At 35.3% G+C, this 13,961-nt stretch overlaps 1 protein-coding gene, 1 long non-coding RNA gene and 7 other non-coding genes across 25 annotated transcripts in view; 1 reads left to right on the top strand and 8 right to left on the bottom strand.

Annotated features, from left to right (window-relative positions):
• The window catches only part of LOC116016906 (peptidyl-prolyl cis-trans isomerase CYP71), a 10,240-nt gene extending 8,532 nt beyond the window's left edge, over positions 1–1,708 (bottom strand). For 2 of the 3 annotated variants that reach the window (XM_031257357.1, XM_031257355.1), the window contains exon 1: positions 650–972. In XM_031257357.1, coding sequence (XP_031113217.1) covers positions 650–825 — 176 coding nt within the window. In that variant the 5' untranslated portion in view covers positions 826–972. Of the gene's footprint in view, positions 1–649; positions 973–1,534 lie in introns of those variants that run through there. The other variant, XM_031257356.1, reaches the window with a different exon arrangement.
• Positions 1,709–2,981: 1,273 nt separating this feature from the next.
• LOC116016880 lies at positions 2,982–10,967 on the top strand. Of its 15 annotated transcripts, XR_004097813.1 has the most exons (12): positions 2,982–3,115; positions 3,969–4,046; positions 4,139–4,510; positions 5,221–5,302; positions 6,137–6,250; positions 6,359–7,028; positions 7,152–7,213; positions 7,514–7,596; positions 7,709–8,480; positions 9,144–10,445; positions 10,525–10,592; positions 10,734–10,967. It is a non-coding gene; the product is annotated as an uncharacterized LOC116016880 (long non-coding RNA). The 15 variants fall into 15 exon arrangements; XR_004097807.1 differs by having other exon boundaries at positions 6,359–6,588; positions 6,951–7,596; XR_004097815.1 differs by lacking the exon at positions 7,152–7,213 and having other exon boundaries at positions 7,541–7,596.
• On the bottom strand, positions 3,419–3,614 carry LOC116018004. The gene has a single exon (XR_004098040.1). It is a non-coding gene; the product is annotated as a U2 spliceosomal RNA (small nuclear RNA).
• On the bottom strand, positions 4,319–4,514 carry LOC116018003. The gene has a single exon (XR_004098039.1). It is a non-coding gene; the product is annotated as a U2 spliceosomal RNA (small nuclear RNA).
• On the bottom strand, positions 5,630–5,829 carry LOC116018005. Its single transcript, XR_004098041.1, has one exon. It is a non-coding gene; the product is annotated as a U2 spliceosomal RNA (small nuclear RNA).
• Positions 6,397–6,592, bottom strand: LOC116018007. Its single transcript, XR_004098043.1, has one exon. It is a non-coding gene; the product is annotated as a U2 spliceosomal RNA (small nuclear RNA).
• Positions 8,012–8,207, bottom strand: LOC116018009. The gene has a single exon (XR_004098045.1). It is a non-coding gene; the product is annotated as a U2 spliceosomal RNA (small nuclear RNA).
• Positions 8,611–8,806, bottom strand: LOC116018008. The gene has a single exon (XR_004098044.1). It is a non-coding gene; the product is annotated as a U2 spliceosomal RNA (small nuclear RNA).
• Positions 9,903–10,097, bottom strand: LOC116018010. Its single transcript, XR_004098046.1, has one exon. It is a non-coding gene; the product is annotated as a U2 spliceosomal RNA (small nuclear RNA).
• Positions 10,968–13,961: the final 2,994 nt, after the last annotated feature.

Raw genomic sequence — 13,961 nt, 5'->3', positions numbered from 1 at the left:
GGGGGGGGGGGGGAGGATTTTTGTGGACAGTCAAAAAAAAATCAAGGAGAATGAAACCTCTTCAAACACTAGAGTTAATAGATATACAAACAAGGAAATGAGAAGACACAACTACTGTGGCAACTAAACAATGAATGAGAATGTTGTTAAATATAATAAAGTCAGAAAAACTTGTAATCACAGTTAATGACTTCACTTATCATGAACAAGGTTGTGTCAATAGTTTAGGGTTTTTGGTACCATACTCAAAACAAAGAAAAACCTTTTAAGTTATTTAGATACTCTGAATACAACAAATGCAGCTTGTCAGAACCAGGAAGATCCAAAATAACCATGCTGAGAAGGTGTCAACTAAGATACCGAAATCACATAAAAACAATGCTCTGTTCATATAAGGTATAAACACATTCAAATTCAAAATTTTATAATCCCCCGGTGCCTTTCATTCCGTTTTATTACCACCATATGTAGCATAGAATGCTTTTTTATCTGTGGCTAGAATTCTATATTGTAGCTTAAAACCTCAAATTCCAATATGCAAGCTACTCAAAGTGATGATCTTATAGTTATTTAAACTCACGTAGCTACATGTTAGCAATGACAAGTGTAGAAACCCTAAATGGCGATGCCACAGCTATAAAATACTTACATGTTTGCAGAGGGGAGGGATTCGAGATATGCCTGCTCGAATTGAAGAGGGCGTTTGGGTCGCGCACGGGGTGCTGGGCCCGGTCCAATAATTGGACCGTCGTCTGTCTCATCCACCTTCGTCTCCGTCGTCACGGCCGACGGTCCGCTCCCATTAGCTGCTTCCTCCTCCTCCATTGAACTAGGGTTTTTCAGTCAAGCTAAAGATTTGTACTTTTAGTAGAGAGGAAAAGGAAAGGGATTGATTTTTGAGTTTGTTGGGTATATATATGGGGCGGTTCGCAGATATAGTTGGTCTGTGCCGGAGCAAATAGACGGCTGGAGTTATCGGCGGCTCGATTAGTAATTGCTAGTTGCTTTTTTTTTTTTGGTGAGTAGTAACTAGCAGTTACTACATAGCTCAAAGTATGACTCTTTTTTTTTTCTCTCTCTCTCTTTTTTTCTTTTTTAGTGAGTCACCAAAATCTAATTTTAATCTCTCAATTAGCTTTTTAATTTTTAAATTTGAAATTAATTATTTGTTTAAGTATTACGGAGTGTTTGGTTTGAGGAAATTATAATTTCATTTTGACATAATTTTAAAGACAATTAAATTTTTTAATTGGACAAAATTCTCATTTTCATGGAATTATAATCTCATACTTCCCTTGATATTTCAACTCCTTGATTTTATGAATAATAATAAAAGATAACTTTGAGACTAAATTACTCATACCTTTTTTAACATATATTTAATGTCTAACATCATCCTATTAATTGCGTGATCATATGTCCAACCTTTTGATTGTGTGATCATATGAGCTTCCGCACTCCATATGGCCTACACTTTGAACAACCGCAACGCGTGTCATGTCATGACACCTCTCGTGTTTCTCTTCCTCTATTGGACTAGGGTTTTCCAGTCAAGCTAAAGCTAAAGATTTGTACTTTTAGTAGAGAGGAAAAGGAAAGTGATTGAATTTTTGAGTTTGTTGGGTATATATATGGGGCGGTTCGCAGATATTAGTTGATCTGTGCCGGAGCAAAGAGACGGCTGGAGTTATCGGCGGCTCGATTAGTAATTGCTACTTTAGCTCAAAGTATGACACTTTTTTCTTCTTTTTTTTTTAAGTCACCAAAATATAATTTGAATCTCTCAATTAACTTTTTAATTTTTAAATTTGAAATTAATTATTTGCTTAACTATTACTGAGTTTTTGGTTGGAATGAATTATAATTTCATTTTCACTAAAGATAATTAAATTTGGTCACACTTTTGTGAGACCGTCTCACAGATCCTTATTCGTTAGCCGGGTCGGGTCGGATCCACTCACCGTGTAAATGTCATACTTATATGTGCAAATATCATACTTATATGCTCAAATATAACACTAATCAAGAATAGAATTTTTGCTACTTATAAGAGAAAAAGTAATACATGTTTAATAATGAGTAATGTTGACAAGTGTCCCTTACTTATAAGGGCAAATATAATACTTTTGAGGAAAAATGTAATACTTTTAAATCAAAATGTAAAAGTATTGTATTTTTCTATAAAAGTATTACATTTACCCTTATAAGTAACAAAAATTTTATTCCTAATTAGTATGACATTTAAGCATATAAGTATGACATTTGTGCATATAAGTGTTACATTTGCAACTTGACCCGACCCGTCCCATGGTGAGATAGTCTCACACAAGTTTTTGCCTTTAATTAGAGAAAATTTTCATTTTCTTGAAATTAGAATCTCATATTCCCCTTGATATTTTAATTCCTTGGTTTTATGAATAATAATAATAAAAGATAATTTTGAGACTAAATAACCCATATTTTTTTTAAACATATATTTGATGTCTAACATCATCCTCTTGATTGCGTGATCATATGTCCAACCTATTGATTGTGTGATCATATGAGCTTCCACACTCCATATGACCTACACTTTGAACAACCGCGACGCGTGTCGTGTCATGTCATGACACCTCTCGGGTTTCTCTTTCGATCACTGATTCCCACTTACTCATTGGCGTTGTCAGGACACAACCTCTTTTCCTGTTGCTCACATCGAATAAAAATATGTGCTCAATTTTAATTAAAGATTGACACACCCCATAATGTGTGCGGACCAATTACTTCTTTTTAATGAATTTCAATTAACAAGTAGATTATAGTGTTTTATATATTGAATAGTACAAAGATTTGAACTTATAATTTATTACATGCGATTGACTTTGATACTAAATTAAAATATGTACTATAATTAAGTCCTAGGTAAAAGCCTAGATGATAGTTAGATGTATAAAATATTATATGCTCCACACACCAGACATTAACTCGGCGCAACTAATTAATAGCAGCATTCCACCCCTCAGGCCCTCACAATGGATACTTAATGCTTCAATTATTCCCAGCGCCTGCAGCTTTTTTCAATTTGAACAAAACTGAAGAACACCCAAAGCCCATCAAAGAACAAAAGATTGAACAGGTTCCTCCCTTTTCATTTTCTTTTTATTTTACACCATTCATCAGTTCTTATAGTGCACATAAATATCATCGATCACTGTACTGTTTATCTTTCATTTCCTCACCTCCCCTGTTAGGAATTTTGTTTATTAAAGTTGCATTCTGATTAGGCAAAACAAGGATAATACAGAATGTAGTTAAAATTTAAAAAACCTAGATTTCTTTCGGAATTCACAATGTAATCAAAAGCTGTAACAGAAAGGTCTGTTTCAACAGACACTCCATTATCAACAAATTCTTGCTTAAAATGTTAGGACTAGAATTGATGGGGTGTGCCAGGCCAAGGTAATAATGCAATACCAAGGCAACACTCAAAGGCCCAGGCAGCAAGCTACCTATATGGGCCTCTCCCCTAAAAAAATTGAGTTAATATCGTGTGAGCCAATGGCTCACGTATCAGATATTAAACTGATAAGAACAGATACTACACTTGATCTTAGCCAAAAGGCCGAGAAAGGTATGCTTTTTTACATTGACAGCCCACTTCTTTTATATTGCTCGTGCATCCTCACATTCCTTCTACGTTATCAATGTGGGACTTGAGCAAACAGTGGGACAATATTAATTTGTAGTGCTGATTAGTGTATTCTAAATTACTAATATGTTAAGAAAATTATGGAAAAATAGTTAGGCCAAGTCTTGGAAGCTATGCACCAAAGTCTTGAAGATGATTCCAAGGCTATTTGGTAGTTTAATTCTCACAAAGATGCAATTTGCTTCCTTGTGTTTGTGGGGAATAAATATTTTCTCCCACCGCATATCTGGTTGCACCTACATTAACTCTTCTATTCCCTCTCTTTTTTTTTTCCCTGCAGTTGAGGATAGATTTAACACCAGTAAATGCAAGAAAGGTGGCTGTAAAAAAGTTTGATTACTTCAAAATTGCAGGGCTGGTATGTACAGTGCTGATATGTGTAAAGAGATATATTCAATTTATTTTATTACTTTTTTAGTGATATATAATATATATTGTCATATACTATAGGTCTGCTGCCCTTTGTTACCTATTCAATTGACTGATTGAGACCTCACCAAAATATCTGGCTGCTGAAAGCCAGAGAGACTAAAAGAGCAGTTGCAAGACAGACTTTCTGAGTACTAAAGACCCAAAAATAGTCAAATCTCCAAAGGCAATGTAAATATAAAAAATGTTGGAATGAAATTGGTGGGGTGTGCCAGGCCAAGGCAATAGTGTAATACCAAGGCGACACTCAAAAACCCAAGTAGCAAGCTACCTTGATGGGTCTTTCCCCTAGAAAAATTAAGTTAATATCGTGTGAGCCAATGGCTCACGTATCAGATATTAAACTGATAAGAACAGATACTACACTTGATCTTAGCCAAAAGGCCGAGAAAGGTATGCTTTTTCCCATTGACAGCCCACTTCTTTTATATTGCTCATGTACAACCACATGGTTTCTACATTTTCAGTGTGGGACTTAAGGAAACAGTGGGACAATGTTAATTTGTAGTGCTGATTATTGTATTCTAATAAGTTAAGAAACTTATGCAAAAATTAGTTAAGCAAAGTCTTGAAGATAACCATAAGACTAATATATAGTCTAATCCTCACAAAGATACAATTTGTTTGCATTTGCTATATCCAGAATTATTCCTTTTGTATGCGGGGAATATATATAATCAATTTATTTTTATGCTTTTCAGTGATATATTGTGGATAATACAAAGAATAAAGCACATACGATTTACATATTCATATTAATATTCAGAACAAGTTTTTTTTGTTTTTTTCTTTTAATCCCTCCACCAGGAATGAAAATGTTTTTTGAAATCAATAATGGGTAATGCTATTATAACTTGCTTCTGAATCTACGTTATTCCTATATTACTATGCAATAATTTTATTTTTTTTCATTGATTTAAGGGAAGTGCTTAAATACTCATTTTGGTGACACATCTGAGAAAAACGTTGTAGGAAAATTAACCTGTTATGGAGATCCTAGATAAAAGACACTTTTGAGGGGCATGGTTTATGAAAAAAAAATAAAAAAATCCTCAACATTGACTCACACGTCTTCATCTCATCTATTTTGTGTCTTCTAACAGAGTTCAAGAGGTGACAAAGGCAACTTGTTCATCCTGAAATTGGCAGATACCTCTTATTGAACTCCTATCTAAAATCTTGAAGGTATTATTTTATGTTTTTCTTTTGGGTATGCTTGCTCTTATTCATTCATAAATTTATGGTGTTTGACCTTTTTGCTTGGTATTGATGTCAAGTGGTATTTCTGGAGGCCACAACCTTCTTTTTTTTTTTTTTAATTAATCAATACAAGAAGTATTTGCTCTTAACTTATTCTTTCAATATATCTAGAGTGGTATGTAAAGACTGTCATTTTGACTATAATTCAATGATCACTGCTAATTTATATGCCACTTCGCTGAGTCAGAGAGACACTGCAATTAAGACCAAATTTAGCCAAACTTGAATAGACAATATGTTAGAATGAACTTGGTGGGGTGTGCCAGGCCAAGGTAATAGTGCACTACCAAGGTGACACTCAAAGGCCCAGGCAGCAAGCTACCTAAATGGGCCTTTACCCTATAAAAATTGAGTTAATTAATATCATGTGAGCCAATGGCCCACGTATCAGATATTAAACTGATAAGAACAGATACTACACTTGATCTTAGCCAAAAGGCCGAGAAAGGTATGCTTTTCTATATTGACAGCCCACTTCTTTTATATTGCTTGTGCATCTTCACATTCCTTCTACATTATCAATGTGGGACTTGAGCAAACAGTGAGACAATATTAATTTGTAGTGCTGATTACTGTATTCTATTACTAATATGTTAAGAAAATTACGGAAAAATAGTTAGCCAAACTCTTCGAAGCTATGAGTATGCACCAAATAGTTAGCCTAGAAGATGACTCCAAGGCTATATGATAGTCTAATTCTCTCAAATATGCAATTTGTTTGCATTTGCTATACCCAAAATTGTTTCCTTGCGTTTGTAGGGAATAAATATTTTCTCCTGTCGCATATCTGGTTGAAGCTTATATTAACTCGCGATGGATTTAACACCAGTAAATGCAAGAAAGGTGGCTGTGAAGTTTGATTACTTAAGGCTGGTATGTACAGTGCTGATAAGTGTAAGGAGATATGTTCACTTCATCTTTATCCTTTCACAGAACCTTTTCTCTTAAACTTATGGTAAAAATCGATTGCCAAACTTGCAGAAACAATGCAGATATCGTAAAATGTTGGAATAATATTGGTGGGGTGTGCCAGGCCAAGGTAATAGTACAATACCAAGGCGACACTCAAAGGCCCAGGCAGCAAGCTACCTAAATGGGCCTTTCCCCTAAAAATATTGAGTTAATATCGTGTGAGCCAATGGCTCACGTATCAGATATTAAACTGATAAGAACAGATACTACACTTGATCTTAGCCAAAAGGCCGAGAAAGGTATGCTTTTTTCAATTGACAGCCCACTTCTTTTATATTGCTCATACACAACCACATGCTTTCTACATTCAATGTGGGACTTCAGCAAACAGCAGGACATTGTTAATTTGTAGTGCTGGTAATATATTCTAATAAGTTAAGAAACTTATGCAGAAATTAGTCAAGTAAAGTCTTCGAAGCGACGCACCAAAGTCTTGAAGATAACCATAAGACTAATATGCAGTCTAATTCTCACAAAGATGCAATTTGCTTGCTTTCGCTATATCCAGAATTATTTCCTTGTTCTACATGGGGAATACATATTTTCTCCCTCTGCATATCTGGTTGTACCAATATTGACTCTTTAATTCTCTTATTTGCAGGCGACGGCAGATTTAAACACCAGTAAAATGCAAAAAGTGGTGGCTGTAGATTTTGATTACCTCAAAATTGCACGGCAGGTTTGCACAGTGTGTATATGTATAAAGAGAATATAATCAATTTATTTTTATGCTTTTTAGTGATATATTGTAGATATACGAAAAATAAGCACATATGATTTACGTATTCATATTAATTTGCAGAAAAAAAAAAAAATTTTTTTAATCCCTCCACCGGGAATGGAAATGTTTGAAATCAATTATGGGTAATGCTATTATAACTTGCTTCTGAATCTATGTTATTCCTCTATTACTATTAGAGGTGACCAAAGTCCGAACTTTAGCCGGTCCAGAGCCTAGGCTAGCACAAACTGGGACCAGTCCTGAATTACTTGGGCCAGTCAGGTGCCCGGGCCCAGGCCTCTTGTGGGTCAAGCCGTGCTAGGCCCAGTGAAGCCCGAACCCAATTTTTCCTGGCCAATTCAGAGCTAGTTCGGTCCTAAACCGGCTTGTGGCCACCTCTAATTACTATTCAATAAGGTTTTTTTTCCATTGATTTATGGCAGTGGTTAAATACTCATTTTGGGTTATAGATACCAATAAAAGCTCGCAGTTCGCCGGATATTACGTACTTGGATGAAGAGCTGAGGTAAGCAAAAAGTGTCTTCTTTGTACACATGCAAACACAAGTTTAAAAGTCTGCATTTCAATCAATTAGATTGGATAAGCCCGTGTGCATTCATCTGAGAAAAATATTGCAGGGAATTACCTGTTAATGATATCCTAGATAAAACACATATAACAGTTTTTGAGGAGCATGGTTTATGAAGAAAAACATCCACAACATTCATTCATCTCATGTATGTTGTGTTGTCAAGAGGTGACATTGTTCACCCTGAAATTGGCAGATACCTCTCATTGAGCTCCTCTAAAATCTTGAAAGGTACTCTTTACATTTTTTTTTTCGCAGAATTTTCTTTCTTAATAGAGCATACTATAGTTGTTTTTCTAAATTTATTACTTACACAAACAATGAAATATTATAAAATGTTGGAATGAAATTGGTGGGGTGTGCCAGGCCAAGGCAATAGTGCAGTACCATGGCGACACTCGAAGACCCAGGTAGCAAGCTACCTTGATGGGACTTTCCCCTAGAAAAATTGAGTTAATATCATGTGAGCTAATAGCTCACGTATCAGATATTAAACTGATAAGAACAGATACTACACTTGATCTTAGCCAAAAGGCCGAGAAAGGTATGCTTTTCTTTGTTGACAGCCCCCTTCTTTTATGTTGCTCATGCACATTCACATGCTTTCTACATTGTCAATGTGGGACACTGAAACTTGAGCAAACGGTGAGACAATACTAGTTTCTAGTGCTTATTAGTCTGTATGTTCTAATGACCACATGATAGACAGTACTGGTTTGCAGAAAAGGAGTCAATAATGGGCAACGAGATTTTCGTTTCGTCTTCTTATTTCTTGCAGTGATTATGGAGACCAAAGAACATTCCCTCAAAAAAACGAAAAGGTAAAGATCTATGACATCTTTTCTCATTGGCAATTAGATTCAATATTCAATTCAATAACAATTTAACCAAATATAGATATATAGTGGAGTACAGTAGACAGCAAAAACATTAGTGATTAGACTAAAATTGGTGGGGTGTGCCAGGCCAAGGCAATAGTGCAACACCAAGGCGACAAATGAAGGCCCAAGTAGCAAGCCACTTTAACGAGCCCTCCCCCTAAAAAAATTGAGTTAATATCATGTGAGCCAATAGCCCACATATCAGATATTAAACTGATAAGAACAGATACTACACTTGATCTTAGCCAAAAGGCCGAGAAAGGTATGCTTTTCTAGAATGACAGCCCCCTTCTTTTATATTGCTCTGCACAGCCACATGCTTCCTACATTTTCAATGTGGGACTTCAGCAAACAGTTTGACAATGTTAATTTATACACATGCAAACACAAGTTTGAAAGACTGCATTTGAATAAATTAAATTTGATAAGCCTGTGCGTATGTACATCTGAGAAAAAATATTGTGGAAAATTAACTTGTTATGGAGATCCTAGATAAAATACATCTGACCGTTTTTGAGGGGCATGGTTTATCAAAGAAAAAAAAAAACATCCACAACATTAATTCACACGTATTCATCTCATCAATGTTGTGTGTTCTAACAGAGTATCAAGAGATGACTTGTTCAGTTGTTCACCCCTGAAATTGGCAGATACCTCTTAGTGAGCTCCTATCTAAAATCTTGAAAGGTATACTTTTATGTTTTTCTTTTGGGTATGCTTCCTTTTATTCATTCATAAATTTATGGTGTTAACCAACTTGGTTGGCATTAGTGGCCGTACACTCTCATCCCTTAAAAGAGGTCGGGAGTTCAAAACCTCCCCTTGTATTGAAAAACCAATATAAGCCAACACTTTGCCCCTTAGTTGGGTCAACCTGGTGCAAACGGGGAATAGTCTGAGTATGGTAAGGGTTTAAAGGTGTCTCCTATAGTTAGGATTACTCAGGACACCTCGACACCACGTGGTCTAATCCCCCAAAAGAATTATGGTGTTTGACCTTTTTGCTTGGTATTGATGTCAAGTGGTGTTTCTGGAGCACACAACCTATTTTGTTCTTATTAATCAATCATCGCAAGAAGGATTTGCTCTTAAATTCTTTCAAGATAGCCAGTAGTGATTTGCTTTGCTCTTAAATTCTTTCAAGATAGCCAGTAGTGTGGTATGTAAAGACTGTCATTTTTGTCCCTTCGCTTGCTTGAAGAGTGCAGATCGTTCATCATTTTAATAAGCACCATAACCATCAAGTACTAGAATCAGACAGACTATAAGAGCAGTTGCATGACAGACTTCAAGTAATTAGGACCAAAAATAACCAATCTTACAAAAACAATACAAATATTATAAAATGTTGGAATGAAATTGGTGGGGTGTGCCCGGCCAAGGCAATGGTGCAATACCAAGGCGACACTCAAAGACCCAAGTAGCAAGCTACCTGATGGGCCATTCCCCTAGAAAAATTGAGTTAATATCATGCGAACCAATGGCTCATGTATCAGATATTAAACTGATAAGAACAGATACTACACTTGATCTTAGCCAAAAGGCCGAGAAAGGTATGTCTTACTTTTAGACAGTCCCCTTTTTTTATGCTGCTCATGCACCTTTACATGCTTTCTACATTTTCAATGTGGGAATTCAGCAAACAGTGGGATAATACTATTTTGTAGTTAAGAAACTTATGAAAAATTGGTTAAGCAAAGTCTTGGAAGCAATAATCATAAGACTAATTTGTAGTCTAATTCTCACGACAATACAATTTGTTTGCATTTGCTATATCCAGAACTATTTCCTTGTGCACGTGGGAACAAATACTTTCTTCTTCTCCCAAAAGGTTGAATAATACCCAACCCCAAGGGCCCCACACCCCGGCCGGACAGAGCATGTGAGAGGATAATGTAAATCAAGGTAACTCAATAGAATAAATACTTTCTCCCTCTGCATATTGGTTGCACTAATATTGACTCTTTAATTCACTTTTCTGCAGGTGACAGCAGATTTAACACCTTCGAATGCAGATGCCTCTTATTGAGCTCCTCGCTAAATTCTTGAAAGGTAATCCCTACAGGAACAATGCAGAACATGCGTTTTAATAAGTTCGTAGAATTTTTGCAGCTTATGTTCATATACTTGAGTTTATTCTTTAGAAATGGCATCATCATCGAATACTAAAACGGAAAAGAATTTACTCTGTAGATTGCATCAAGAAAGTTACAATGGACTTGCTGGTTGCAACTTCCAGCCATGACTAATAGGTTTCTACTACCAATCACAACTAACAGGTAGCTACTGACTGTAACAATTAGCATGTTTTCATCTGTGTTTTGGAACATGACATATTGAAAATTGTTTTGTCTTCTTTATGTATTGATGAAAAGAATGTAACAGCTATGAATATTATCGTCATTTAATCTCTTAACTATTGTTATGCTTCTTGGTTTGAACCTAGCCAAACTAGGCTGGTTTAGTGGTTTTTTTTGCCCAGTGGTTAGGGTCACAAGGCGGGTTTACCCCGTGCACATTCTCGGATAGTGGTTGTGCGTTTCTCTCATCATCCAAAAAAAAATACTATGATGATTCCGACGAACTTAAAAGGCTTGATTGATGGCATAGCTAAACAGTGCAAAGGCACAACTTGTGGTAGGGGTGAAGCCCAACAATGTTATACTAACAAAACAACATAGGATAGCTAGAGTGAGGGATGCAATTATTTTTTTCTTGAGTGACAGAGGGAAACCAATAACTACTACACTATGTGTACTGGTAAATCTCACATATGATTCTAGTCGACAAAGGATCACAAGAAGATAAATCAACTTACTCGATCAATCTAGATTAGTCATAACTGATCAGTTCAAACCAAAAAAGCCAATAGGGTGAGGGATGCAATTTGAATAGCCCATTACACTGCTCTATTCAGTAGTGAACAGCCCAGGAAAATGCAGGCAACAAAATCTTGGTTTGATAAATTCTCAATTTGGCCTGGACCTGTAGAAATCTAACTACTACTATTCCTTCAAATCAGATTTCACCTGATCAATGATCAATTTTCATAATTACTATATCTCCTTTTTCTTCTTGTCTAGCTCAAAAAGTCAGTTATTCAACCAGTAATCATCATCTCACATCTCAGCTGCTTCTAATTTGCTCCAAAAACACAGTGCTTTAACCTCTTAACCCCACTTCCATCATTTGCTCTTTAGGAGTTCTACACCCAAAAGTGAACATGTCATATGTATTTAGTCCGCACATGTGGCTCAATCTTGGGTGATGACAGATAGTGAATAATAACGCAAAATCAAGCCCAACAGCCGTAATGTGGGAGTTTCATCCTCGTGAGGTGGTTCTTTATGAGTACCACACACTGGTCCTCCCACCAAATGGGCTGCTGACAATGTTGCAAAAATCCTGCATAAGCGCCGGCCGGCCGCCTATCTAGCGTATCACCATAATTGGTGGTTTAGGCGGCCGACTAAGTCGCCTAATAAGCGCGGCCTAGGCTGCTTAGGCGCTGACTGTCTAGGCCTCCTAGGCACCAACTAGGTCACCTAGTAGGCCAATTAGTTAGTGTTTACCTTTTTTTGAATGACTTATTTTATGGTTTTGAGCGGAATAATCTTAAATTGTTTAAACTCTAGATGTTTTTTTAGGTTAATATTTAATATTTTAATATTAACTATAAAAATATTAAATAATTTATAATTATTAGTCTTAAAAAGTTTTAAACAAAATTTTTTTTTAAAAAAAATAGTGACTCCTAGCGATTTTTTTAATCATGGATGCTGGTTATCTTAATTAATTTACCCCTCCGCAATTCTATGTTTGTGGGTAAGGACGGAAGGTTATATGTATGTACCTTGTACAAGTAGTTGAGTTACCCTATGGATAAAGTTGTTATATGTATCTAATCATATAATTATGAGTATCATTAATGCACATGCATGACAATTACAGAATTAACTCTCTCACCAATGAAGCCCCCACCTTTACATCCATCCATCAATGTCGTAGTAATGACCAGATGGAAATTAAAACTGCAGTTGCACCAGGCCACCGGCTGATATCATTTATCACAAGTATTACAATTCATTTACTTATAATTACTTGTGAATTGATCAGTTTTATTGTGAATTAATTAAATTATGTCAACGAGTTTTGATATATAACTTTTGATACAAATAGTATTATTTATATATATATATCGAGTGAGATTAACATTTTATATTACAATAATGCATGAGTTTGTTTATTGTTTGAGGTTACACTTAACTTGTATTAAATTTGTACACGGGTACATTGATAATAGTAAGACCATATAAATAATGGAGTTTTTCTCAAACTTTTAGGCAAATCGGAAGATATGGAGAAGAGAGACGATGAAAAAAAAAAAAACGTTGTTATTGCTAATTTGGATTTGTGCATAACTTTTGAAATTTTTCTATTTTTTTAGATGATCATCGTAAATCACGTCAACCGCATCGACTAGGTGCATTATCATTGCAGCATGATTTTTTTTTTATTATTTTTGATTGGCCTAACAAGAAAAAACTCACATATAGATTTTTCTTATGTGATTCTAAGATTTTTTGTACAGTGTTGTCTAAATCTTAAAATCTGTGCTCAACTACTACATCATAAATACATTAAGCTAACACATACCTGCACACACACAAATACATACAAGTAAATTATATGAGAGAATGAGTGAGAATCACACATAATTGAGCAGGTATCCAAAAATACTAAAAAAGGGAATAATACAAATTATATGAAAAAAAAAAAAAACACTAATGTGCAATTGTACTATAAACATGACAAAAAAAAAAAACTTGTACTCCGCAGCAAAGAAAAAGTTGAAGTAGAAGAGAGGTAAAGAGATATGAGAATCAAAGTGAAGAATGAGTTTGGATCCTACAAGTTAGTAATTCTACTATGTGATCTATTAGCTAGGTATCGAATTGACTTAATCAATCAACCCAATAAAACAACACTGAATAACTCGGTATGGTTGTCAAGATTTAAAACCCCACCAAATTTGTACATGTATTTAACCAGTACAAATAGCAACTATTACGTTAGCCATCATTTCGTTACCACACATACAAGAGATGAAACGTTACTTTGATTCCGGAAGCTTAATCATTTTGTTTGGTAACACTTAAATTAATAACTAATAATCATACATGTACTATTTTTTAGATTAAACTCGTCTCTATTGAATATCTTCAATACTTCCTATATTTTGTTGGTAGACAAATTTTGAGTAGGGTCACTAGACCCACGGCTTATTGAATGGAGTCACCACCGCTCCAATAAAAATAAAATCAAAGAAATTAAAAACAAGGTAGCTAGCATTAAAATAACCAAAAGAAAAAAACAGATCATGTGAAGAAGCATGCATTAGACAACCACATAAACCAGAAG

The sequence above is a fragment of the Ipomoea triloba genome, chromosome 4 (genome assembly GCF_003576645.1).
Source record: "Ipomoea triloba cultivar NCNSP0323 chromosome 4, ASM357664v1".
Lineage (NCBI taxonomy): Eukaryota > Viridiplantae > Streptophyta > Magnoliopsida > Solanales > Convolvulaceae > Ipomoea > Ipomoea triloba.
Note: the sequence above shows the minus strand (reverse complement) of the source record. Positions and strands in the feature narration are given on the sequence as shown.